The sequence below is a fragment of the Telopea speciosissima genome, chromosome 5, assembly GCF_018873765.1.
Source record: "Telopea speciosissima isolate NSW1024214 ecotype Mountain lineage chromosome 5, Tspe_v1, whole genome shotgun sequence".
Classification (NCBI taxonomy): domain Eukaryota; kingdom Viridiplantae; phylum Streptophyta; class Magnoliopsida; order Proteales; family Proteaceae; genus Telopea; species Telopea speciosissima.
In genome coordinates, this window is record NC_057920.1 from 1341376 (window position 1) to 1367288 (window position 25913).

General features: G+C 38.6%; 1 protein-coding gene across 3 annotated transcripts; it reads left to right on the forward strand.

Annotated features, from left to right (window-relative positions):
• The first annotated feature begins 3743 nt into the window (after positions 1 to 3743).
• Positions 3744 to 25731, forward strand: LOC122662650 (cyclin-T1-4-like). Of its 3 annotated transcripts, none has more exons than XM_043858350.1 (8): positions 3748 to 3860; positions 7961 to 8303; positions 8617 to 8698; positions 10853 to 10987; positions 11069 to 11244; positions 11344 to 11495; positions 24488 to 25044; positions 25195 to 25731. In XM_043858350.1, exons 2-8 carry the CDS (start codon positions 8059 to 8061, stop codon positions 25309 to 25311), a joined length of 1464 nt encoding a protein of 487 aa, XP_043714285.1. In that variant the 5' UTR covers positions 3748 to 3860; positions 7961 to 8058; the 3' UTR covers positions 25312 to 25731. The 3 variants fall into 3 exon arrangements, with proteins under 3 accessions (XP_043714287.1, XP_043714285.1, XP_043714286.1); XM_043858351.1 differs by having other exon boundaries at positions 24488 to 24894; XM_043858352.1 differs by lacking the exon at positions 7961 to 8303 and having other exon boundaries at positions 3744 to 3860.
• The last annotated feature ends 182 nt before the right edge of the window (positions 25732 to 25913 follow it).

Below are 25913 nucleotides of genomic sequence, written 5' to 3' on the forward strand. Positions count from 1 at the left end.
CCTTCTTTGGGTGGATTTAAGATAGTTGATTTTGCATCAAGCACATGTCAAATTTCAGACTTAACCAATCATTTTATGTATAATTATGTTTATATTTCTTCCTTTTATGGGGTTTAATAATTAAAATATTAATATTTTATTTCTTTTAAATTTAATTTTAAAATAATAAAAAACACAAAAAATAAAAAAATAAAAAATCTTTATGCCATGAGTCAAAGTTGTTCTAGAATGAAATGTGACAAATGAATATAAAAGATATGACTTTCTTTTCTAAACAATCACTCATGTTCTTCTTTAAAAATTTTTTATGTGGTTTTGTGGATGTTGAGTCACCACATTTTGGCTTTGGCTTGGCTTTGGCTTTGGCTTTGGCTTTGCTGCCAAAGCATGATGCTTAATCTCAGTAAAATATCAATATAGTGCAAGTAGATAAGGAAATCATTAAAAAAGAAACACTTTGTCTTCTAATTAGAATCAAATCCTTTTTAAGTTACAACTAGCTTTCCACTTACTAGTGTTTCTACATGATAGCTAGTCACCCACTCAACGTCTCAACCCCAACCCTACAATTGAGATAATGATATTTAGAAGAACAGATAACTTTGACTGGTTTTTTTTTTTTTTATCTTTAATTGGTCTTTCCCATCTTCTTGTCAGGCACAGCTCTTCTCCGGATCTTTATCACCTCCAATTGGCTGCCCGGCCCAGTTCCCCAGTTCCTCTAACAAAGGGGGGTTGAAATGACCTCTCTACCCATACACAAACACTCTGCCCAAGAGGGGTCCACCATCCCCCTATTAGAGGAACGGGGGGATTGGGCCGGTCAGCAAACTAGGAGATAATTTTCCCTCTTCTCTAGTCAATTGAAAATGTATTATTGGTGAAACAAAATAAAGTGGGATTGGGTCCCACACACCCCACCCCTGCTTTGTGAAACAAATACTTTCAAGTGGTTGGAGAGAGTATCGTGGCCCTTATTGCTTCTTGATGGGAAAGAAAATTCCCTTGATTTGTTTTGATTAACAATAATAACTTGAAATATTTTTTTGCTTTAAAACATTGAATTATTTATTTATTTTTTGAAGATATAGAGAGAGAAAGACAAAAATAAATAAATAATAAAATTCATGCTTTTAATAGTAGAAGATAATGTTGGTTCAGAGAGACTTTACCTTCAAATATTATTTTGTTGCATGGGCACAATTTTTTTAGACGGGAATATCTGCATCTTTCCTTTATGGATAGGTTTTTAATTTTAGAAAAATATCAGTTACATGGAAAGAAAGAGTTAGGGGGAGTGTTTTCTCTTGGGGAGCAGAGGAGCCACACGTGTGCAGCAAGCCAATCAGAGTGCATGTTGGCATTTTGAAGGTAGAATTTCTGCCTTTCATGGGGGTGAGGCAGTCATTTCATCCCTCACTGTGTCTGAATGTGGCTTGTCCCTAAAGAGAACATTTTTCCAAAGAGTTGTTACTCTAAATAGTTAAGGATCACAAATAGGCACACTTAGGTCATCTAAGTTGTAGACTTTGAAAATTGAGATTTGTCCCATCTCATTTTTATAAAGGGAGAAAGTTATCTGTTCAGGAGTGTGGCCTACACCAGCACTTCCATGAATCTATCTTTCTCTTCCCCATATGAAAAGACACATTTGCCTCCTTGTTTGGAGGAAGCGAGAGATAAACACATAGGAGTGCTGGTATAGGCCACACTCCCAGACAGAAAACTATTTCCCTTTTATAAATTAGTTTGTTTTTTTCTTTTTTATTTATTTATCCCTCCAAAATTATTCTCTCATTAATGCCTGAGTTGGCTTTTCAGCCCATGGATGGATTGGACTAGGGTTGAGACTTCAAAACCCCGGTAGGGTCTTGTTGGCCTAGGCTAAGCTCGACCTGTCCCAGTCTTGTATATATTAATATGTAGTATAAAATTTCTACCAAAAAAAAAATATAGTATAAATTTTTTTGTAATAATATCATTTATTCAATAAAAAACAGGGGTAGTCTGAACTTGGCTAGCCCTAATTAAAATGATAAAAAAAAGGACTGCTAGGGTCAATCAGGGTCAACCTGGCCCAATCAAAACTGGGTTGAGCCCAATAGGACTGGGCCTGGACTGATATATCCCAACCCAACCTCAGGCTGGGTCTGGGCTTGGGTTTAAGTAAGGGGACCTAGGAATAGGCTGGGGTTTTAATAAACTTAGCCTAGTCCAGCCCGGTCACACTGCTAAGAATTGGGTATATTGCCTGGATCTTTATCCCCTGCGGTTCCCTGCCCGGTACAGTTCCTGCAATTCCTCTCATAGGGGGGGTGAAAATGACCACCTTACCCCTTGCCCGGATGGAGGGTCCACCCCCTCTTATTTAAGGCACTAGGGAACTGTACCGGGTAGAGAATCGCAAGAGATAATTTTCCCATATTGCCCTACAAGGTTAATCATTTTTTCTAAAACCATTAAAAAAATGGATAAAACTAGATCAAGGCATTTTTTATTCGACCTCCATCTTTTAGTCCGGTTTTAAAAGTCCATGGCTGAAACAGCTATAAGGCGTCCATATTATCATGGAAGTCCTTTCAAAATACTTGGGGTCATTGGCTCCCTTCAGCTCTCTTTTTGGTTGCAAGGAAAATTAAAGGGAAAGAAAGTGAAAAATTTTATATTTATTACTCATGGGCTGAATTAGGATCATGGATAGTTTCATGAAATATATTCAAGGACTGAGTTTCCCTCCTCCACCCACAGTGCTGGGGGCGTGAATATTGGACAAAGTTTTCCTCCACCATAGAAGACAGTTCACCCACCATCCTAGGATTCATAAACCCCTCCTAAGATTTTAGTATGTTCCAAAATATCCTGTTGATACCCATTCCCGCCCCTCGATGAATGAGATCCCATTCACCGTGGGTGGAGGGAAACTCGGTCCTTCAATACATATCATTGATGTAATATATTAAATGTTTAGGTATAACTTAAAATTGGGAGAAAGAATGCTACTCGCCTACTTGGTCACATGTAGTGTAAAATGATCACCATGCCCCCATAGAAAGGCAAAAATTTCTAAGGTTGTGACGGTCATTTCGCAGGCCTTGTGTCTAGGCACAGAGACCGCTCACCGCCCACCACACATGACCAGCTAGCGTTCTCTTTTCCTTTAAAATTTTAAGAAATTTTTATGTGAACAACATTCAAATGACAGAAATAATGCTCAGCCAGCGCTGAGCTAATAGAGCTAGGCGGCTAGGCCTGAGGTGAGATATCTCACAGCCCTACCTTAGGCTGGGCTGGACATGGGGCTGAGTCCTTGGAATCTGGGTTGGGCCTGGGTTTCCAAAACCCATCCCATCCCAGCCCAATTACACCCTAACTGGAATCTTTAGTAATTTGATTAGGTTTGAAAAGATCACAATGTACAAGACTGCCCCTAGAATGGTTTCTTTCTTCCTTCCTCGAATTGGTTTGTCGTCTTTTAGCCTTTGAGGGGTTATGGCTAGAATGTCCGGCCATTACAGAATTTATTTATTTATTTATTTTTTGGTGCAAGCCGTTACAGAAACCAAAATCTGAAAAAACGTGTCGGTACTGAACGCAGCATGAAACTGGCCCGCCCAAATGAAATATTTCCTTAAATCAAACATATAAATATAAAACGGAAAAAAGGAGAAATAAGGCAAGGGAAGGACACGGTGGCTCGTCCGCCCTTCCGATCAAAGACAAGGAATTATCGCGGTTGTTATATATCATCGTAAGTCAAGTCAACAAATTTGGCAGTTGTTTAGGGTTTATCGTCAGGAAGAGCTCTCCGAGCTCTCGCAAAGGACTTCAATCTGATTGCTTGGTGTATCTACGAGCTTCAGGTTCGTATGTTCCTTCCGTTCTTTGCTTGATCCTGGTAATGGAGTTGTAAAATCTTATTTCTTCTCGAAATTCGTTGAAATTGTTGTTCTGTAAAAATTCCGACTTCGAATTTCCAACACGCCTGCGGTCCCCTCTCCTCTTCCGCGAAGTATTTTGATATTGTGAACACAGAATCTGTTTTAAGGATCACAGATAGCTATTTAATTGGACTTATTTGGACTCGCCTAATAGTTGTCTGTTGTCGACTTCATGTGTTTTGCTCAATTTTCAAGTTCGTATATTGCTGCTAGTTTTTTTTTGGCTTCCCACCTTGTAAGAGCGAGTTATATGAGAGAGTTCTCCGAAGTTAAGTGTGCGGTCTTAGCATGAGTGAACCTTTTCCGACCTGACCGAACTGCTTCGTAGTGGTTTCCTTTCGCACAATGCAAGAAGATATTAATGCCTTTTGTTGGTTTGCCGTTGTATGGGATCGGAGTTATAGGGTATTAAGATACTTCTGATTCTGTCTGTATTGAGCATTACTCTTTCTCGTTATCATGCATGAACTTAATTGTTTCAACACTGGGCGAATCAGAAGCTTCTAGGGGAAGTAACAATTTTTCCTTGCCAAATTTATAATTCAGTGCTGGTGATTCCTCACGCCAAAGGTCATAAAACGAATTGCATTCTTACATGGTTCTCACTTATCAAATGGCAGAAAGCTTTGGTTCATGATATCTGATTTCGATGTAGAACCAACAAATATTTGGTGAAAGGGAACTATTTCATTAGAAATTACTAATAATAATATTGGGTTGCTACAGTATGGGAGTTCAAAATTTCCCCCTTCCCATTGAACTCTGCTATCTAACTTCATTTCTTACATGTTTTCACTCTTGTTGATAAATTGCTGCTTGACATTGCTTTCTCGTTTCTACATTGTAGATTTAGTGAATGACTGTATTTTCATGTCAGTTTATATTTTACAGGATGAGCAAGCAAGCTTTTATCACCCTCATGTCATTTTTTATTAAGTTCTTATCATGTGAGATGTACTGTAGTTGTTAAGGTTCCACATAGTGACTACAGAGATCTGGGCTCGAATTCCTACCACTCCATTTTCTGCTATGAGGAAGCAAGTAATATGAATTCCATATAATGCCTTCTTCAAGGCAATGTGGTATTTTAATCACCCAAGGGATTAGGGTTAGAAAATCTCATGTAATCTAGGACCCTAGAGATTAGGGACTCAAAATTGAAACCAGAATTTAGCAACTTCCCAAATAGCAGCCTTGATTTAGAAACTCATAAAATAGCAGTTTTGCAAAATTAATAGCTATCGAAATAGAAACTAATAGATTTAGGAGGTATAAAATAGGAAAAAAAAGTACTCAGTGCATGAGGCTCCCACCACTGTGGGTTTGGGGAGGGTCATAATGTAAGCAGCCTTACCCCTGCGTTCACAAAGAGGCTGTTTCCAAACTCGAACCCGGGACCACTTGGTCACAATGGAGCAACATTACAATTGCACCAAGGCTCGCCCTCGAGGTAGAAAATTGAAACTGGAACTAAATTACTAAAATTAGAAACATGGGACATAATTAAAAAGTAACTGAAATAGATACTTCAGATTTAGTATCTATTGGGAAATGGCAAGTCAAACTCGAAATAGAAACAGAATAGATTTACTAAGAAATAGTGAGTGAATTAGAATTAGAAAGTAGTAGAAAAATAGAAAGTAATGGTAGAAGTAGTACTGTAATCAACACTAGAATCTGATCTAAAACTTTGATTGAATGAAGGAAAAAATGATAGAAAATATAATATAAAAGAAGAAGAGAATGAACTAGGCTTACCACCTAGAACTTGTCTAGCATCTTACCAGTCCAATGTGGCACCCCACCAAGGTTGCCATTAAATCTCACTAGAACAAACTGCATCTCGTGGCAAAGAGCTATAGTTTTTGTCAAAATCGTTGGAAAATAGTAACTCTTCATGCACAAGCAAGAGAGTTCTAGAGAAAAGAAAATAGAAAGCTTTTAGACTATTACAAATTAAAAACTAACTACTTAATCCCGTATAGGACCTAAATCCCTAAAGTTTGGGCTTATAGAATTGGCCCACTATGATAGTAAACCCAAAAATACTTAACCCATAGTCCATATAACTCATTGGACGCGCAAAATTTTAATATATTGGTCTACTCTTGGCCCGGTTGTTGTAGGCTTTTTTTTTCTTCTGAAAAAATCTCAAGGTAGTAACCTATGGTTGCATTATGGAATTGGTAGACTTTCTCTTTTTCTGTTGAAACCAGCTAGCCCTTTGAACAGGAAATATGTTTTTTTTTTTAAAAAAAAAAGAAAATTACCGAGAAACTAGAGATTTGGACCATTTGGTAGCTATCTGAAATTTCAAATGGGAAAAATTTCCATGATCGCTACAGGAAACAATGCAAGTTTTGGAAACATTTGAAGTCTAAGATAGTTCTGTAGTTCAGTTTATTTTCTCTGCGGTAACTGGTTTATATGTGCAAGTACACTGAAATGGTTCCTCATATCTGCGGTGTATTTTTACACCCCAAAAAGTCATGGTAAGGTACATTAATTAACCACAGATATCATTTCATTCTTGGATTGTAATTGTTTGGTCTGTGATGTGACCTCGGGGTTCGAAAACACTAAAATTTGGTCACTATGGGCCCACCCAAGTGAACGATATCCAAAATAATGGCAAAGCTGTAAATATTCCCAAGTTTACAAGGGTAGTGGCAGTTTAGTAAATAAATAGAAGATTAAATGGTTTACTTAGTAAGATATACGTAGGTAGGAATGCAAAGGGAATTTGATTTATTGGGTAAGGGTAGACTTGGAATGAACATAAAAATATGGGCTGAAGAGATTAAAGGAAGAAGGGAGGGGTAATATGGGAAAGGAAGAAAAATGGTGACCTTTAAAACCACATCACCATTATCTTCTTCAACCTCAAGATAAAACAGGGAAACCAGCGGCGTACCAAAGCGTAAAACCTGCAAGGATTAGATTTTCAAACTCCCTCACATGGTCATGGTTGGATCTGAAATTCCAACAACGAAGGAACTGGAAAGGAATAAAAATAGATCCATAGTTGTTAAGGCGCTTAGGCGAACCAAGGCGATTGAGGGGGTTAAAAACCAAGCCGACACCAACAAGGCGACAAGGCATCACCTAGGCGACACTAGAAATCAAGGCGAGAGAAAGGCGCCTGGACGCCTAGGCGACGCCTTGACAACTATGCTCGGATCTGACAGTAAGCCGCTACCTGGAGAAACTTACTATGAACCCACAGACCACGCAAGATAATGACTCCAAATCTTGCAGGTAGACTTCAAATCTACTCTTATCTGGTCTGTGGATACTACCCAGAAACAGGGCATACCAGCATAGGGAATAGCGGGAAATAAAGAAGCAAAGGAAGGAGGAACAGGAAAGGAATAGAAGAAGGAAGACTAGGAAGAACTGAAGCGGAATATAAGAGAAAAATTGTACCAGGAAAAAAGGGGAGGGGGAGGGGGAGGGGGGGGGGGGAGGGAACCCACAGCCAATGCCCAAGCCATGCAAGCATACTTAAAACTAAAACATCATATTTCATTCTAGCTGTTCTCCATCATATTGTAAGCACATATAAAAAAAAATAAAGACTATTGAAAATAGAAACTAGTAAACTCCAATCAAAATAGGAAACTAAATCAATCCAGGAAAAGGAAACTGGCAACTCTCAAATCCTCTACGTAATCTACTAATCCAATCTAAAACTTCCATAAGAAATTACAAAATATCTCCAATGGTTTAGGTAGAAATAGGTTCAATGATGAACCAAACAATTGCCTCTATTTCTTTCTACGTACGATTTGCATCTGTTGTATTCGTAAACCACAATCGTGCAAGTATAGTATTTGGACATTTAATCTGTTTGCTTTTATTGTTGGCTCTTGCACAAATGCACTACAATATCCTTCTAGCATACCTCTATTATGCAGTTTTAAGTATTTGGACATCAAATTTAATTGTTTATACTGTCTGCTTTAGTGCAAATTTCTTACAATATTCCTTTTTCTTACCACATTTCTACTTTCCTTTTACAGGAAGCTGGTTGGTGCCCCACAATCGAATCTATAGTAAATGGGGATTGGTTGGCAGTTCTAGGTTTCATATTTATTTGTATTGAGAAGAGAGGGTGACCATGGCAGGGCAACTGCCAGGGAATCTTTCTCAGCATGGGCATGGAATTATAGGAAATGGAGCCTCTATGATGTTTCAAAATACATCAGAAGAGCCTCACTTCTGTTCACCCAAGTGGTACTTCAGTAGACAAGAAATAGAAGAGTGTTCTCCATCTAGAGAGGATGAAATTGATTATAAGAAAGAGAGCCAACTGCGCAAGTTTTACTGTTCATTTATTCAGGAATTGGGCATGAAGCTTAAAGTGTATGACCGCAAACCTTTTCCATTAAGTTATGCTTCAATTTTCATGGAACCACCTGTGTTATTTGGCTAGTCTAAGCAACAGATACTCCCCCCCCCCTCCCTGCCTTGTGTAATCTTAAAGGTTGTACACCATCCAAAAGTCTTCTAAGTCCAAACTCTATCTTGCTTGGGGTGCCTCTGGTTGCATTTATCTCATCTTATTTTGCTTTGATGTTAACCTTTTGCTTCCATTTTCTGGCTTTATTTATCACTTAGATATTCTGCAATAGCACTATGCACAAAAGGAACTTATGAATGATGGCTTATATTGCAGACCCCAATTAACAATTGCGACAGCGATGATTTTATGCCACCGATTTTATTTGCGCCAGTCTCATGCAAAGAATGAATGGCAGGTGCATGTTACACATCTTATGCTCTTTTGTACTGTATTTTGTCTTTTAATGGTTAGGACATCCTCCCCATCCCTCTCTTCATTTACATCTTTATTGGTAAAATGAATTATGACAGGCTATGTCTTAGATAGAGTATAAGAGATCATGAAATAAACTTTTGAGGGCTATTAGATAACAAGTTTTTAAAATTGGTAATGTAGTTCTAGATTGGTAGGAGACCAACTAGAAGCCAGTCAACCAGGATCTGATCTGAATAGGTGTATCGGTTAGCTCAAAATAGTATTTTTGGTCAAATTAGGTTAGGGTTTGAGTAGGGTTAGGGTTTGATGTGTTGGTTATGTCAAGTAGGTGTAGGGGTGTCTATCAGTGAAGGTCCTGAGATGTTTTGATGGATGGAAGTGTGTAAACTTGAATAGGCACCAACTTCGCTTTAGGGTTTTGGGTTTTTTAAAAGTGGAAATTAAGGGATTTTAGGGTTTAATGGGGGAATTTAGGAGTGGGTTTGGTCCGAGTTTTCCAAGTAGGGAAAGGTACACTCAATCAAAGTTTGAAAGGTTTTTTATGGCTGGAAATAGGTAAGCAGAATTTAGGGTTTTGGGTTTTGAAAGGAATGGTGGAATCTAGGGTTAGGTTGAGTGGAATGGGGCAGAAGTGAGGATCGAGTTAAGGGGTAGGCTGGGGGTGTTGTGGTTTAAGTTTGGTGGATTTCTGATGGAGGGATAAGTCTGGACAGAATAAAGAGTGTGGGGAAAAGTGAAAACAAAAAGGGTACACTTAGGCCCCGTTTGTTTAGCGGAATAGTTTGCAAGGGCTGGGAAAGTTGTGGTAAAATGCTGACATGGCATTGCAACAATCCCACCCCAAGCTGTTTGTTTGCAAGGGGGTGGGAATGTTGAGATAATGGAGGAAACATAATCATTACCATTGCCTGCTGACATGGCATTGCAAATCCCATAATTTTCCCACCCCTTGGCTTTACAAAGTTCTACGAAATACGTGGGATTTTGCAACTTTCCCATGGAATGCCACAGTAATCCATCAACTCTTTACTTTTCCAAACACATGGGACCCACCCGTCAGTAATCCCACAACTCTCCCACCCCTTAAACCCCTCTAAACAAATGGGGCCTTAGGGTTGGGACTGTGGAGGGTTAGGAGAAGAAGTATGGGGTTGGGGATGCTTCCAAACTTACGTGCAATGGTAGAAAGTAATTGGCAGCAGCTTGTAGTTGCAGTAGCTTGTGTAAAAATTGGATCTTGGACAGAAACTTGAAGTAGAACTGAAGAAGAACCACCCGGGCTTCACACCGCAAAGTGTCGATTGGATCAAACACCAATCCCACCAGCTTTGATCATACACGAAGCAATCTTCACAGTAGAAGAGAGGTTGCAGCAGTTTTGCTAGGAGAAAACAACACCTATTCAGCCTAGGAAAAGGAATGACTTTCCCCCCAGCTGAGCTCTATTCCAAGAGTGAGAAGTCATGTGACTTTTAATCAGTCACATGACAACTTAAAAAATTAAATGATGCTCCTAAAGCAGAATATTCTAAAATAACTTAAATACTTAAAACACAAAATAAAAACTATGTTGGGAGTCCTACTGCACATAGGCATCCCTACTACTCTAACACTTGGACTATTTCTTGTTCTTCTTCTTCTTGCGGATGTAGGCCTTCAGCTCTGCATCAATAGGATTCTTTACTTAAGGGAATAATGGGTTCTTTAACTAATTTTCCTACGAAATATGGGGATAGAGAGACTTTAGGAAGTGGGGTCTTTTCTTGGGGGGGGGGGGGGGGGGGGGGAAGAAGGGAGAGTTTTGGTTGGATAGAATCAGTCTATTTATACTTTAGAGACCAGTGGATTGTCTTGTGGGTTGATGTGTATGTTGTATTAATACATATAATTCACTGTTTGTATTTGTTTGTTTTATTGCTGTAATTATTCTGATTGTAATGCTTTTGAGATTTTCTTTTATCCTACATTATTACCTATGTCCTACCAATACAAACACAAGTTCTCTTGTTTATCTTGGGGGGAAAAGAAAAAGGTATGACCGAATGATTGGATATTACTGTTTCCTTCAATTCAGATGGGTTGGTCTTCCTTGCCTTTTGAACTGACAGTGCTCCCTTTTTTTTGTTTCCCCCAGATAATTGCTTCAGCATGCATGTTTCTTGCAAGCAAGGTTGAAGAAACACCTCGGTTGCTGAAGGATGTTGTTGCTGTGGCTTATGAGACAATCAACAGAAGAGATCCTGCTGCTGCACAAAGAATTAAACAGAAGGTGTGGATGATATGTTCTTTTATGTGTTTGGATGCGTCTCTTGTGTAGTTTAAACTGGCTTATGCTTCCTATTTTGTACAGGAAGTTTTTGAGAAGCAGAAAGAACTAATTGTAATAGGGGAGAGACTTCTACTTACAACTGTCGCATTTGATCTCAATATCCAACATCCGTACAAGCCGCTTGTCGCAGCTATAAAGAGATTAAAGATTTCCCATAATGAACTCGTAAAAGTGGCATGGAATTTTGTGAATGATTGGTAATTTTTTTTTTAAATTTCATTTGTTTATCGACCATCTTGCTGGTTCTTATTATCTATCTTTGAACATCTAAAATCTGATGGGGACTGGACATATAGGCTTTGGACAACATTGTGCCTGCAATACAAACCGCATTACATAGCAGCTGGCTCTTTGTTCCTTGCTGCGAAATTTCATAAAGTGAAGCTGTCTGCAGAGAGAGGGAAAGCTTGGTGGCTGGAGTTTGATGTTGCACCTCTGCACTTAGAAAGTATAGTCTATACTTTCCTTCTATTTATTTACTTGTTTTTCTTCTTTTTGAATTACCTTTCTTCTTATTATATGATCAAGATACTGAAATAAAACTTATTTATCTGTACGACAAAGAAATAAATGCGGTAGACAGTAAGTCACAGTGAAATTAAGTAGGTGATGCAGAAGCTCTGAACACATGGGGACATAATGTATTAAGTAATTGGTACGTAGAGGCAGGTTGTAGGATATTCGAGAAGTTTATTTTTGGCATTGAGGGTCACAGGTCAAAGAAAGCTATTGGATTGGTAAGTGTGGTGCATTGAGAAGGACATGTTAGGGATCAACATCAATTGGAGGGTTAAGAGGGAATGTATACTTGAGGGATGGTAGTGGTGGTGGTATAGTAAGGATAAGAACCCCTCAAAAGATGCGACTGATCCGATGAGTGATTTGGTAGTGATTTAGGAAACAGTGATCTCACGGGTGGAGATCCAAGAAACAGTGAAATTGAAATTAAATCTAATCTAACCAACGGATTGACCTTAAACTTGGATTAGACCTAGGATTCAACACTCTAAACCAAGCCCCCAAAGTATTTAAACAATCCAAAGGCTGGATTAATTAAAATTAATTTGAAAAACAAATTTTCTGAAATCCAAAATTGCAGGTCCAGAGTGATAAATAAGTAGCAAGCAAACAGCAATTCAGGCCCAAAAACCTGGTCGAGTATGGGTTCTAGGCGCGGTTTAAAGTATCGGTATCGGGTATCGTATCGGTTGGGTGATTTTAACAAATGTATTGTATCGGATACGTATCGAACAATACAATTACATATAGAAATGGTTAAGATACACCTGGAAATACACTTTTGGAACAAAAACCAATATAAATAAGAAATATATAACAAGTGTCATGCATAAACACTAAAATGGTGAATAATGTATAACCAAACAAGTGCATTAAATTGATATTGTTATAAAAGATGAGGTTCATGTTGTAATCGTCTATAGCCATGAAGAATATTGGATGATGCAAAGGATGATGTTGTAGCACTCCTTGATTTGTTTTTCAGTCTAAAAGTGTGAAAAAACAAGATTAAATGCAAGATTTTAGACTCTTGGTTGAGAGTTTTCCTTCATTTTTTTGTTAAATTAGGAGTTGTATCGAGTCTGTGAGTGGCTTTTTTTATGGAATGTATCGATGGTATCGGTACATATCTGTAATGTTTGGTATGTATCGAGCTGTATCAGCCGATACATATTGATACATATTGGTACGTATTAAACCATCCACAGAACCCTTTACTGGACGTATCGTATCAGCCGATACATTTCGAGACAGTCCATTTTTTTAAAAAGAGACATCGGTCCGTATCGTATCGTATCAGTCAATACTTTAAACCATGGTTTTAGGCAGGGCTTTAGTTTCCCAAAGTTTCACAGCGAACAGCCCAAGGGTTTGGGTTTAATTGAAGATCAACTATATTCTGGAAATAGACTAAAAACAGAGCATGCCACAGGTTGATTTAGAATGTAATTAATCTCTACCTATAAAAAAAATGTATTTAATCTTAACACTTGTGACTGGGAATTGACACCAAATTAGGGACAATATACTCTATTGAAATCTGGGATTAATCACCAACAAAACTTAAGCTATCGAGCAGGAATCAATGACAATCCAAGGCTGGCGGTAAAACAGTACATGGGAGAAGAAGAATTCAAAGAACTAGACTTTTCTCAGGTCGGGCCTCTCACCCACTGTCCCACACGTTCTCTTAAGGCTCAACAGCACTCAATAATCTCAATTCAATAATCTGAAACTTGGCTGAACAGCCTACATTGTATTTATAAGTTTCAAAGCAACTAGGAAAACTGGGGGGGGAGGGGGGGAACTCCTATCATAAGGAGTATTACATTGTTGACATTAAAAACTACTTAAAACCAAACTCCTACTCATGGTTTTAAGTATTCTTCTGTATCCGCTGATACTAACCGACATGTTTCATATCTTTAAGGTTTACCGATACGATACGATAAAAAAAAAAAAAAAGGTGTCCCAGTGCACTAGGCGCCTGCTACTGCAGGGTTTGGGAGGGGCAAATATATGACGCCTTACCCCCACTTCGCAGAGAAGGTCCTTCCATGTTTCGAACCAACAACCTGATGGTTGTAATAGCACAACTTAACCGTTTGCGCCAAGGCTTGTGTACATGTAAGAAATTTCATCCTTTATATATAATCAATTGAATGCACTTGTCTCGTTGTACTTTGTTCTTCTTTTTATACATTATATATTTTACTTATTACTTATTTATGTGTTTTTCACTTTAAAACTGTATTTTGCATATAATCCTAAACGTTTCCATACGTTTCTTGACTATTTTGATACATATCTTTAGCTTATCTTGCGTCTCTCCGATTTGATATGATACGTCTCTTAAAATCACCCTTCCAATACTATACCCGATACGATACTCTAAACCTTGCAGTCCTACTTCAATCAGGAATTAAAAAGAAAAGGCTAATTAAATCAACCAAATAGAGAACTAAATAGCTTATTCGAGCTGGGATAAATCGGCTGGTTCAGATAGGTCTAAAATTGGACCTTGGATCAAGGTCCAGCTGCTGCCCTCTTCTTCCTGCGGCTGTAGTGTAACCCTGTGTGTCTATCTACATCAGATAGTCATACAGATGGATGCTTTGGACTCGTTTAGCCCAAAATATTTGGAGTCAGGTAAATGTCTACACACAGTTGTACCCTTCGAGTTTCAAATATGATGGAGAATTAATATCTGAATTATGATCATCTTCTTGACAGCATAGGCCATTGAAAGTTCTGATTTTAAGAGATAACTAGTACTTGGAGTTGGAACTTGAAACTTGAAAGATAGCAGTTGGATAAAATATTTTTCATTTCTTTCTTCGTAAAGTGTGATTTGGAAGCCTTGGGTGACAAGTGACAACTACATATAACTGTTGGCTACAGTTGCTTGCTCTAGAGTTTTGTGGTTATTTTAGCGTTGCATGTTGATATGGGCAAATGTTTACCAGTTGTGTTGAATCAGAGTTCTGAAGCCAGTAATCAAAATTCTTGATAGTATTTCTGCTCCCAAGTCTATGAATAATGGCCTTAATGGATACTCTATTAGACTACTTGATTCTTTGGTTGGAAATAAGCTCATCCCAGTTAATATTCGCTATGCTTTCAGTTCAGTTACCATACATTGATGCAGCTCCAATTGTCCAATTGGGCCAATCAGGCCTCAGAAGACTTTTGTTTTGGCCCATGATTTATTGATGTAATGGGCCTCTTTTATAAGTCCATGTTTGGGGCCTTAATTTTGAATACAGGATTTACTTTATTAGTTAATCTACTTAGAGTCCTAGTTCTTTATTTATTTGTTATTTGGTGTTTTAGTTAGACTGGGATAGGTCTTTAAGAGTCCAACCTTATTTCAGTTTCCTAGTTAGTATAAGTTACCTTATCAGTTTAGAATTGGTTTAAGACTTTCCTCTTTTGAGTTTTGAGTCTTTTATATACATTTGTAAGGGCTATAGCCTTGTGTATGAATTTGGCTTGTCGCCTTTGGGTCTGTGATGATTCAGATCCAGCCATTGTAGTGATTCAGTAGGTTGATACCATTGATTGGTGGTGATTCCAATCGAGGCCACTGTTGGAAATTACAGGTCATATCCTTTCCTTTTCTTATCTTCTTTCTAATCAAATGCAGGTCAGATCTTACCTCTTCCATTCCTACGCAAGTTTCTTGATGCAGTTCAAAAGAGCAGGAAGGCAGCAGCAACCCAAGCCATTGGACTGGATCAAGAATGGACCAAAATGTTCAATTTTTCAGTGTCCAATGGGTTGTATGGGTTCATGGGCTAAGTATTTTTGGGTTTACTATTGTAATGTCTAATTCTATCAGCTCAAATATGAGGGATTTGAATCCTATACTGAATTAGTTGTTAGTTGCAATTTTGTCAAGTTCTAGAAGAGTTTCTATTTTGTGGAAAACTTAGGTTGTAAGGGATTCCTCCTTCCATGCATTAGGGGGTTCCTATTACTTAATTCATTGAAGTTATAATTAGAGAGTAGGGGATCATATTCGATACTACCACCAATGATTTGAACAATTTATTAAGCTTATGCTTGCTGATTTCTGTGAGAATCAAAACTACTTTACTGTGAGATGTAGTGTTGCCCTTGGTGGAATGCCAAGTTAGACTGATGAGATCCTAGTCAAGTTCTAGATGGGAAGTCTAGTTCATATTCTTCTTCATCTATCTTCTGCTTCTTTTTCTCTTTTCTTCTTCAACTATTGCAGGCCTGTTCTCTAGTTTCAAATCCACTATTGGTAAGAATTCTTTCATTTTTTCCATCTATAGTATCTTAGGTAGCATTGATTGGGTTTTAATCCATTGGTTCCTTTCAATCAATACTGCTGTTTTCTGTGTTCAGTTTCTATTCTCTCTCCTCAGTTCATACCTCAGATCTGACTTCTGATGTTGATTACACACACAGCTCAATACCTACCTCTGATCTCAGGTACTTTTCTTAAAGTATCTTGCCTAAGTTGTCGAAGGTTCTGAAGTTCTGGAGGACATACAAAACTAAACCATGCTGGAGTCCTGTTTCATGGATCAATCTTAACAAAAGTCCAAGGGGAAATCAACCGAACTTGAGGCTCACAATATGGGCCAGTGCAAAGCCCAAATCGTGAATCATGTGAACACAGCCCAAACTCAGAAATCTATTGACCTAAAGTCAGGTTAAAAATAAAATCCAAAAGTCTCATCCAAATAGATCTAAACAGTTTAACCTGTTATTTTTCATGTGGCCAAAGTGGATGAGTGGATCTAGGGTCCAGTGCATGAATCACTGTTAACAAAACAGGAATTACGTGAATGGCTTGAATGATCAATGAGATCAGTCAAGCTCTCAGCTCTGTATTTATAATAATAATAACAAAAGAGATTACAAAGGGAAACACTGTTCACGATACTATTCACGACACTGTTCACGTGAACAGTGTCACAGCCCAAATTACAATCCTACCCTTGTTCAAAAGTATATAAATAAAGCATAAATAAAAAACCCAAAATACCCTTATAATATTGGGTAACACATCTCAACACTCCCCCTCAAGTTGGGGCATAGATATCACACATGCCCAACTTGACTAGACTAGGATAAAACAACTTCCCACGCAACCCTTTGGTGAAGACATTAGCCAGTTGATCTCCAGACTTCACAAAAGGAATACAAATCTGCCCACTCTCTAACTTCTCCTTGATGAAGTGTCTGTCAATCTCCACATGTTTGGTACGGTCATGCTCGACCTGGATTGTGGGCAATGCTAATTGCTTTGTTGTCACAAGACAACATCATTGGAAGATGAACAGAACCACGAATATCAAGGAGTAAACTCTCACATATGCCCTGGGCCATAGCACGGAATTCAGCTTCAGCACTAGATCTTGCCACAACATTTTGCTTTTTACTCCGCCATGTGACTAGATTTCCTCCAACAAAAGTACAATAGCCGGAGGTAGATTTCCTGTCAGGGTTACTACCCCAGTCAGCATCTGTGTAAGCCTCAATGCGAAGATGGTCATGAGGAGACAAAATGATCCCCTTTCCTGGAGCTGACTTCAAGTAATGGAGAATACGAAGAACAGCAGCCATGTGAGTGGAATAAGGATCATGCATGAACTGGCTCACAAGACTCACAGCAATGGCAATATCTGGTCTGGTGTGGGAGAGATAAATTAGCTTGCCCACCAATTGTTATATCTGCCCTTATCAACAGGTTCACCATCCTTCTCTTGCAGACGGGTAGTAGCTTCCAAGGGAGTGTCACAAGGATGACAACCAAGCAAACCAGTCTCTGATAGTAAATCTAGAACATACTTTCTCTGGGAGAGAAAGATGCCTCTTGGAGAACGGGCAACTTCAATCCCAAGAAAATATCTTAGCTATCCTAGATCTTTTATGTCAAATTCCCGTCCCAAGAAAGCCTTCAGGTGAGAAACTTCATCTGTATCATTACCAGTCACAACTATGTCATCAACATAAACTATGAGAAGAGTGACCTTTTCTCCCTTTCGCTTGATGAACAGAGTGTGATCAGCATGACTCTGTTTGTATCCACAGGAGACTATGGCTTTATGAAACCTACCAAACCATGCCCGTGGAGATTGCTTCAACCCATAGAGTGCCCTTTTGAGCCTACAAACTTTCCCATGGGTCTTGTCAGAGGAAAAATCCGGAGGAACATCCATATAAACCTCCTCTTCCAACTCCTCATGAAGAAATGCATTTTTTACATCCAATTGTTGTAGGTCCCAACCAAAGTTGACAGCACAAGACAGTAAGACCCGGACAGTGTTCAACTTTGCAACAGGGGCAAATGTCTCCTGGTAGTCGATCCCATAAGTCTGAGTGAAGCCTCTGGCCACAAGCCTGGCTTTATATCTATCCACTGTTCCATCTGGCTTCTGCTTGACAACAAATACCCATTAGCACCCGACTGGTTTCTTACCCGAAGGAAGAACAACTAGCTCCCATGTCTCATTTTTAAGTAAGGCCGTCATTTCTTCCATCATGGTTGCTTTCCACTTTGGATCTGCAATCGCCTCCTGCTATTTCTGAGGAATAGAAACAGAGGAAAGAGAAGAAACAAATGCACGATAGGAAGGAGATAAAGCATCATAGGAAACAACATTGGAGATGGGGTGTTGGGTGCATGACCTAACGCCTTTACGAACAGCGATAGGTAAGTCAAGGGAAGGATCCTTACCAGATGATGTAGTAGGGTCTGGATCTGGATCAAGTGCAGACGATTGTGGAGGTGGTATGGTGGTGGTGGTAGTCTCAACTTATCCTGTGCGCTCCCGGGTATATACCTTATCAACAGGGATTTGACTGACTGGTCTACGCTCCCCCTGAATAGGAGCCACTATAGGAGCTGAAGTTACAGAGGGCTCCCCCTGAATAAAAGCCGGAAGAATAGCAAACACATCTTCAAAACCCTGATCCTGCTCCCCCTAAAGAGGTGTCTGGGAATAATATGACAAGGACTCATGGAAGACAATATCCATGGAGACAAAAGTACGACGAGAAGGTGGATGGTAACACTTGTATCCTTTCTGGGTCGCAGAATAGCCCAGAAAAATACACCGAATGCTCCGTGGAGCAAATTTCCCATGAGGATGATGATTGCGGACATAGCCAACACAACCAAAGACTTTGGGGGGAACCACAAAGGAGAAGGAACCCTGGAGGAGATCAACGGGGGAACGACCATCAAGGACACGGGTAGGCACACGGTTGATGAGAAAGCAGCGGTAAGAATGGCATCACCCCAGTAGTGAGAAGGAACCTGCCGTGCAAACATAATGGCCCGGGCTACCTCAAGGAGATGTCTATTTTTCCTTTCAGCAACCCCATTCTGGGCAGGTGTGTCAACATAGCTGGTCTGATGGAGTCTTCAACCAATCTGATGAAGTGCATAGGGGCTGAGAACAATATCAAATAAAGATCCCACAATAGAAGATGCAGCCGAAACAGATGTAGAGGCCTGATCTCCAAAAAAAATAGGAATCTTCAAATCGCAGACAGTGCTTCAGCTCCACTCGATCCAAAAAAGAGGCATAAAAAAGGAGGTATATTGGGGCAGCAGCTAGATCATTACGATCACCTCAGTAGTGCTGCCCTAATGGGAGAAGAAGAAGCAAAAGAAAGGAAGAAGAAGAAGGGAAGAAGCTCGATGGAGGGAAGGAGAAAAAAATCGAAGGGAGGGAGGTGGGTTTTGAAAACCTAGATCAGAGTGTATTTGGCTCTGATGCCATGTTAACAAAACAGGAATTACGTGAATGGCTTGAATGATCAATGAGATCAGTCAAGCTCTCTATTTATAATAATAATAATAAAAGAGATTACAAAGGGAAACAGTGTTCACGATACTATTTACGACACTGTTCACGTGAACAGTGTCACAGCCCAAATTACAATCCTACCCTTGTTCAAAAGTACATAAATAAAAAGCCCAAAATACCCTTATAATATCGGGTAACACATCTCAACAATCACCGATCAATATTTAACCACATTTGAACCCAAAGGGAGAGATTCGGATCAAGAAACAAGATCAAGTGATGACTCTCAAAATGGCTAGACCTTCTACTATCCATACAACCAAAATCAATGTTTGAATCTCGCCATTTTTTTTTTTTTAAATGAAACCCAAACCCAAGAAAGGCTAATAATCCACAATCCTAGAGCTCCCAGCAAGATCAGCACAATGCAATGAAAGAAAGGCATGGGGGTAGGAGTATATTACAGAGAAGTAGATAATTGAATTAAAAAAAAAAAAAATGGAAAAGGAAATCGCCATTAAGGTTGTAGTTGCAGTAATGATCGGAAAACTCGCCAGACTTGATGATGATAGCAAGAGTTTAGGTCTCTTCCCCTCAAACCTCTTAAATTTAGAAGAACCTTAAATCCCCACTTCCAATCAAATTAGAGCTAAATGGGAGAATTTTTCAAACGATTTGGAATCTCTAACCCCTCAGTACTTTATCATAGAAAAATAAAATTGATGCAATCAATTCTCAAACCTTGATTCTTGGACAGATAAATGCGATCAAATCTGAAACATTATCAATTGAGAGATCACCAGAGTCCATGATCCTTATCAAACCTAAGATTTCCACTAAATCCATCATAACACCTCTAACTGAGCCATTCACAAAGATCATGAAAAAAAATTGGACAAAAAATTGAAAACAGAGATTTACCAAGAAAGTATGTAAGAAAACACATGAGTTGAATTCTACCATTAAAGAATCATATTCAAACCATGAATTAAGTTCTAACATTCAACTACTTCAGAATTGAAATAAGGAAATAGGAAATGAAATTCTCATTTAATTGACATGAAAATTTGATAGAAACTTACCTTCGATGAAGCTAGAAGTAAGATCCTCTTGGTGTATACAACTCAGATTTCCAGACTTCAACTTCAATCGAACAAAAGAAATATATCAGGAGCTAATGGTTCCAAAAAGGCCGGCGAACTTAACAGAAACACGATTCTGAGATCCTCGAACTTTCCTTAACATGCTCGATCTTGTCTTCTTAATCCCGGTAATGAAACTGAGTATCTAAGAATCGAATAGGAGACTATGGCTGGTGCTAGGGTTCCCTGCAACACAAACCCTAGTGGTGGAGAAATTGAAGAAGAACGAGATCCTAAAACCGAAAAATGAAGAAAACCGGAACCCTAAAAACCAGAAAACCCAGAACCTAGCAGAGAAGAAGTTGAAATCCTAAAACCCCGAAACCAGCTGAAAAAACCTCATAGGAAACCTTCCTACCTTTTATAGCCTTCTCTGATGCACTGTGTGCCGTACCCGCTGATGCAGGTCCACTCCCTTGGACCGACCCAAACCCATTTGGGTATCTATGTGAGGATGAACCAGGTCCATTTGGGTTTTTTAGGTTTAATAGGATCTTTAATTATTTATTTATTTTAGATTTATTCATTGGGTTTATCTTTTGATTTTAGTTTTAGTTTTAGTATTAGTCGGCTAAGCATCAAAAGAGTTTGTTTGAGAGTTTGTTTGAGTCCAAGTTAGAGTCCTGTCACATGCCCTAAAACCTTCCCTGTTCTAGTGCGAATAAGCCTGTAACAGATCAGGTTTGAACCTTCCCAGTTCCCTCTGTTTTCCCATCCCTTTGCTGCTTCTATTTCACTTTCGTATTTTCTTTTTGTTGAGATTTCATACATTAATTGAGACTTCAGGCGAATGTTGACACTCTATAGGCTGCCCAAACCTTGGAGTATCTCTTCCAGATTCTTTTCTTCCTGAGAGAATCGAACCAAACTTTCAGATTTGAACCTGTAGTTACCGCCAGGCTTAGTTGCAGGTCTTAAACCTTCTTTTCCATGTACTGTTTGGGGCTGTGATTGGATGATTTTTCAAGAGGCCTAAGTGTTACGATGCCTTGCTTGGAATTTCAGGTTGCCAGGAGCTCTATCGATTGAGATTTTCCACTCGAACTAGGTCTGGTTCCATGGTTTTCAACTGCCTCTATTTGCCAGGTTGGAGAAGACTCCCTCAGTCCATGATTTTTTTTGGTTTTTTTTTCTTTTATTTGCTGAATTTCCTAAAATACCCATTCCTTTATTATTTATTCCCTCATGTCCCATGTCTTAACTTTGCTTCCAAGTTCATCCATACACAATAAATCTAATTACTATAAGGTCCCATCTTCATTACCTACCAATTTAACCCTAAGAAAATTTTGGTAATAATTGCCATTACCCTTTTATTGTTTGACGTTTGTTCAATCGGGTGGGCCCATAGGTGATCCAAACAGGGTTTTGGGACCCCGGATCCGCATCACCCGCACCCTGGGGGAGGAAGATGCACCCACATGAACAGTTGAGACCGTTGCAGTGATCACCATGGCCATATGCCTGATCGGAGGAGATTCTGGAGAGGCCATGTGCAGAGTAACCATCTGTAGATGGTTCTGGAATACGGGTTGTTGGTAGAAGATTCCAGGGCTTTGCCTCTGGTTTCTTCTTCTTACGCTTTTTTCTTTATTTATATATATAGTCTAGGTCTTGTCCCAAGTATGACCTCGGATAGAGCCTATTGGAGGGCAAGGATCCATGTAGCTGACCCCATTTAGGTGAGATTCTCCTGACGTGATAGGCTGTGCCTCTTCTCTCTTACGCTCACTTATCTTTACTCATCTCTCATTTCTTCATTTCTTCATTTCTTCATTTGTCTTACTTTCATTTTATTTGTGTAGACCTCAGTTTTCCCTACTTTGTTTGCACGGATCCATGTAGCCGACCCCATTCAGCCGGGAAAAGGCTGAGTTTTTTTGTTGTTGTTTTATTATGTTCTTTTGATTTGTTTCCTTTTATTATTATTTATTTTGTTATTTTATTTTTTTGGTACCGTTTCTTTTGTTTTTTTAATCTTTCTTTATTTAACTAATTTTATTATCCTCTCTTTTATTTTTCTCTTCTTGTTTTTATCTTTTCTTATTTATTTATTTTTGAAAAAGAAATAAAACTCTCTTTCAAAATGACTTTTTTGCCCTTTGCAGCATTCTCCTGTACCTTGCATTCTTCTGGGTCTCAGATTAGGCCCAAGAAATATTCAAAATGGCCCTATAACTTATGGGTTTAATTGATGACAAAATTGGGGTGTCTACACTATTTCTGTTCAGCCTTGTTTCTAATTCCAGTCTTCTGTTCTGCAGGCTTCTAAAAGTCGGTTTATATTTCTGGAATGCTCTTGTATTGATTGGTTCAGATTTTAGTTGTGTGCTTGTACACTTTATATTTCTGTGACAGTTTTATATCTTCAGATCTAACTGTTGGTTGGAAACCAGATTCTGAGGACTTAATTCCACCTCTTCGTTGCTACTCGGCCAGAATATTAGCCCCATCAGATTGATCAAATCTGAGATATTAAAATCTTTTATTCTGGTTGTACTTCTGCCCTAGATTCTGGTTTTATCTTGGAATCCTAACCTAACACTTTGGAAGGCCCAGGATCCCATTATTTATTTTGTATTTCTGTTCTTAATCCATATTATTCTGTTGGCAGTTGTTATAAGTTCTTAAACTTAAAATATTAATTCAGTTAATCATTGTTAAGTTCTGTTTCCAAAATCAGCATTCCAAAATCCTATTTTCACATCTATTTCAAGGAGTCCTTCCCACAGTAGGATTTTCTGAAATCTTCAAATATATATTTTTTATAGTTTCGCCCCAGGGAGAGTTGAACTCATGACCCCTTAATTGTGAGGTGTTGGTCTTTGCCAACTGAGCTACCCCCTTAGGGTTGAATATGATTCCAATTCTGTTTTCTAGACCATCAATCGGATCTGATTCTTAACCCCTCTGGTTTCAAAATCTGATTTTGCTATTGGTTTAACAGTGTCCTATTCCATATCTAATTTCTCAGTTTCTTTGTAGACTTATACTTAATCACGAAAATGGATGCAAAATTCTAGAAATTTTTAACTGGAGATTAGAACTAGAAAAATGATATATGGAGAGATAAGTGAATTAGAAGAAAGTAGATGTTAGAAGAAATTATAGAAGAAAGTAGAAGATCTAGAAGAAGTTACTAGAGTATAAGAATAACAGAGAAAAAGAGAGGAAATATCACACTTGATCTTAGAGATGAACAGATTTTGGAGGAGGAAGATCAGATCTGGAATACCAATCCCATATGCACTGCTCAGCAGCACCAAAATTCATTAATCAAAAACATGTCCAATTGATGGGGTGTGTGTGTGTGTGTGTGTATAACCTTTTAAATTTCCTAATCTGACTTATAAAAGGATTCCTAATTACTATCTTATACTGACTGAAAGTAAATAGACTCAAAACGGAACTCTTAAAAGCTATTAACCCTTTTAAATTTCCTAAACTGACAACTGACTTATAAAAGGACTCCTAATTACTATCTTATACTGACTGAAAGTAAATAGACTCAAAATTGAACTCTTAAAAGCTATTAACCATCCTAATATACTAATATCCTGTGTAATAACTTCACCCCCTCTTTATGGGCTTATAAATTTGGCCCGTTACAAATACAGCAACATAGCCTTATCCCAACTATATGGGGTCAGCCATAGCCCGTTACAATGAAATCCATCAAAATAAAAGCTTAACCTATAATATAAATACCCAAAGCTTATTTTCAGACCGTTCGACTGTCATTAGCACTGTGTGGGCCTCCCAAAGCCTGCTCCTAAGCCTCAATATGGATCATACTTTGATGCTACTACATTAAGGGTTTTTTTTTTTTTTTTTTTGGGTGTGACCCTTTTAAACCAGTTACCCTACATTCCTTCAGGTTTTTTTTATTTTTTATATTCTATATTAATGTGAACATTAACCCATCAAGCAGTTTGTTGCTTTTGTCATTGGTGTATTCTCATTTTTCTTGTCTCAAATTCTTCCAGAGGTTATCCAACAGATGCTTGGATTGTTGGAGCAGAAAAAAAGACCTTTAGTTCCTTCTGTGAGTGAGAAAGCAGCTGATGCTGCAGTTGTTGAAAAGGCTGTTTCCTGCAGTTCACAATCTTGTGTTCTAAGTGCATCCATTGGAGGTTCTGTTTCAAGCCAAGGTTCTGATGGAGATGGTGGTGGAGGTGACATGTCCACAAGTATGAAAGATACAGATTGCTCTGTTGCCGGAAAAGGGGAACTGTCACATTGTCGGACAAGTGACTCTGGAAGCATGAACAGTATTGTCGAAGATGGCAATACACCTGAAGTGGGTGAGGTTCAGGCAACAGTACCGGAGTCAGATCAGATATCAAGTTGTAAGATGGTGTCTGTTAATGTTGGCCTCAGTGATTTTGATAAGGTTCGCATTAGAGAGGCATTAAAGAGGAGGAGATGTGAACATGGCAATACACCTGAAGTGGGTAAGGTTCAGGCAACAGCACCAGAGTCAGATCAGATATCAAGTAGTAAGATGGTGTCTGTTAATGTTGGCCTCAGTGATTTTGATAAGGTTCGCATTAGAGAGGCATTAAAGAGGAGGAGATGTGAAGATGGCAATACACCTGAAGTGGGTAAGGTTCAGGCAACAGTACCAGAGTCAGATCAGATATCAAGTAGTAAGATGGTGTCTGTTAATGTTGGCCTCAGTGATATTGATAAGGTTCGCATTAGAGAGGCATTAAAGAGGAGGAGATGTGATAGAGCTACGAGGAAAGTTGTGGTAGCCATTGATGATGATGATGATTCCTGGATAGAGAGAGAACTAGAAAGGGTGTAGAGGTGGACTCCGCATCTGCAGAAAGGAGACGGAAGTTGGTATTATGAAGGTTTGCCTTTGAACTTAGGCTCAAATTAATTATTGAAGAGTCTATTTACCTATCCTAATAGAAAGGAGGGAAATGGTTATTGAGATCATCAACTGGAAACTCTATTTGGTTGGAATACTGGACCATATGTGAAACTAATTTATGTGGGGGTGAGTTTTGGAGGTGATTCCTTTCTTTTATCTTTTCCTCTAACATAGTTATACTATTTTTTTTTTTTTTTGTACCTATGTTCCAGTTATTGCATTTTAATCTTTGTTGTTTATAGTTGTACATTTTATGGTTCTGTGTAATTCATTTTTATTCATTGATCATTCAACAATTTACTTCTTGTATCGTGGAGTTTGATTGATGATAGCTCTCTTTCATGGTTACTCATTTCCAAATTTATATTTGTTCATCGATTGTTAAAAAGAATTAATTTCATGTGACCGTTGGGTTCAGCCAGTTTTGTGCTTGGCGTTTATTAGAACTTATAATCAGTGGAGCCTCAAGTCTACTCATCTCAAACCTCCAAAATTTAGCCTGTAATTGAAATCTTGAAACTGGTTAATCA

Coding starts and splice junctions, on each gene's coding strand:
- LOC122662650 (XM_043858350.1), top strand. CDS start 8,059: ATGGCAGGGCAACTGCCAGGGAATCTTTCTCAGCATGGGCATGGAATT. Junction 8,304..8,616: donor TTGGGCATGAAGCTTAAAGT/GTATGACCGCAA, acceptor CTTATATTGCAG/ACCCCAATTAACAATTGCGA. Junction 11,496..24,487: donor TGCACCTCTGCACTTAGAAA/GTATAGTCTATA, acceptor AAATTCTTCCAG/AGGTTATCCAACAGATGCTT.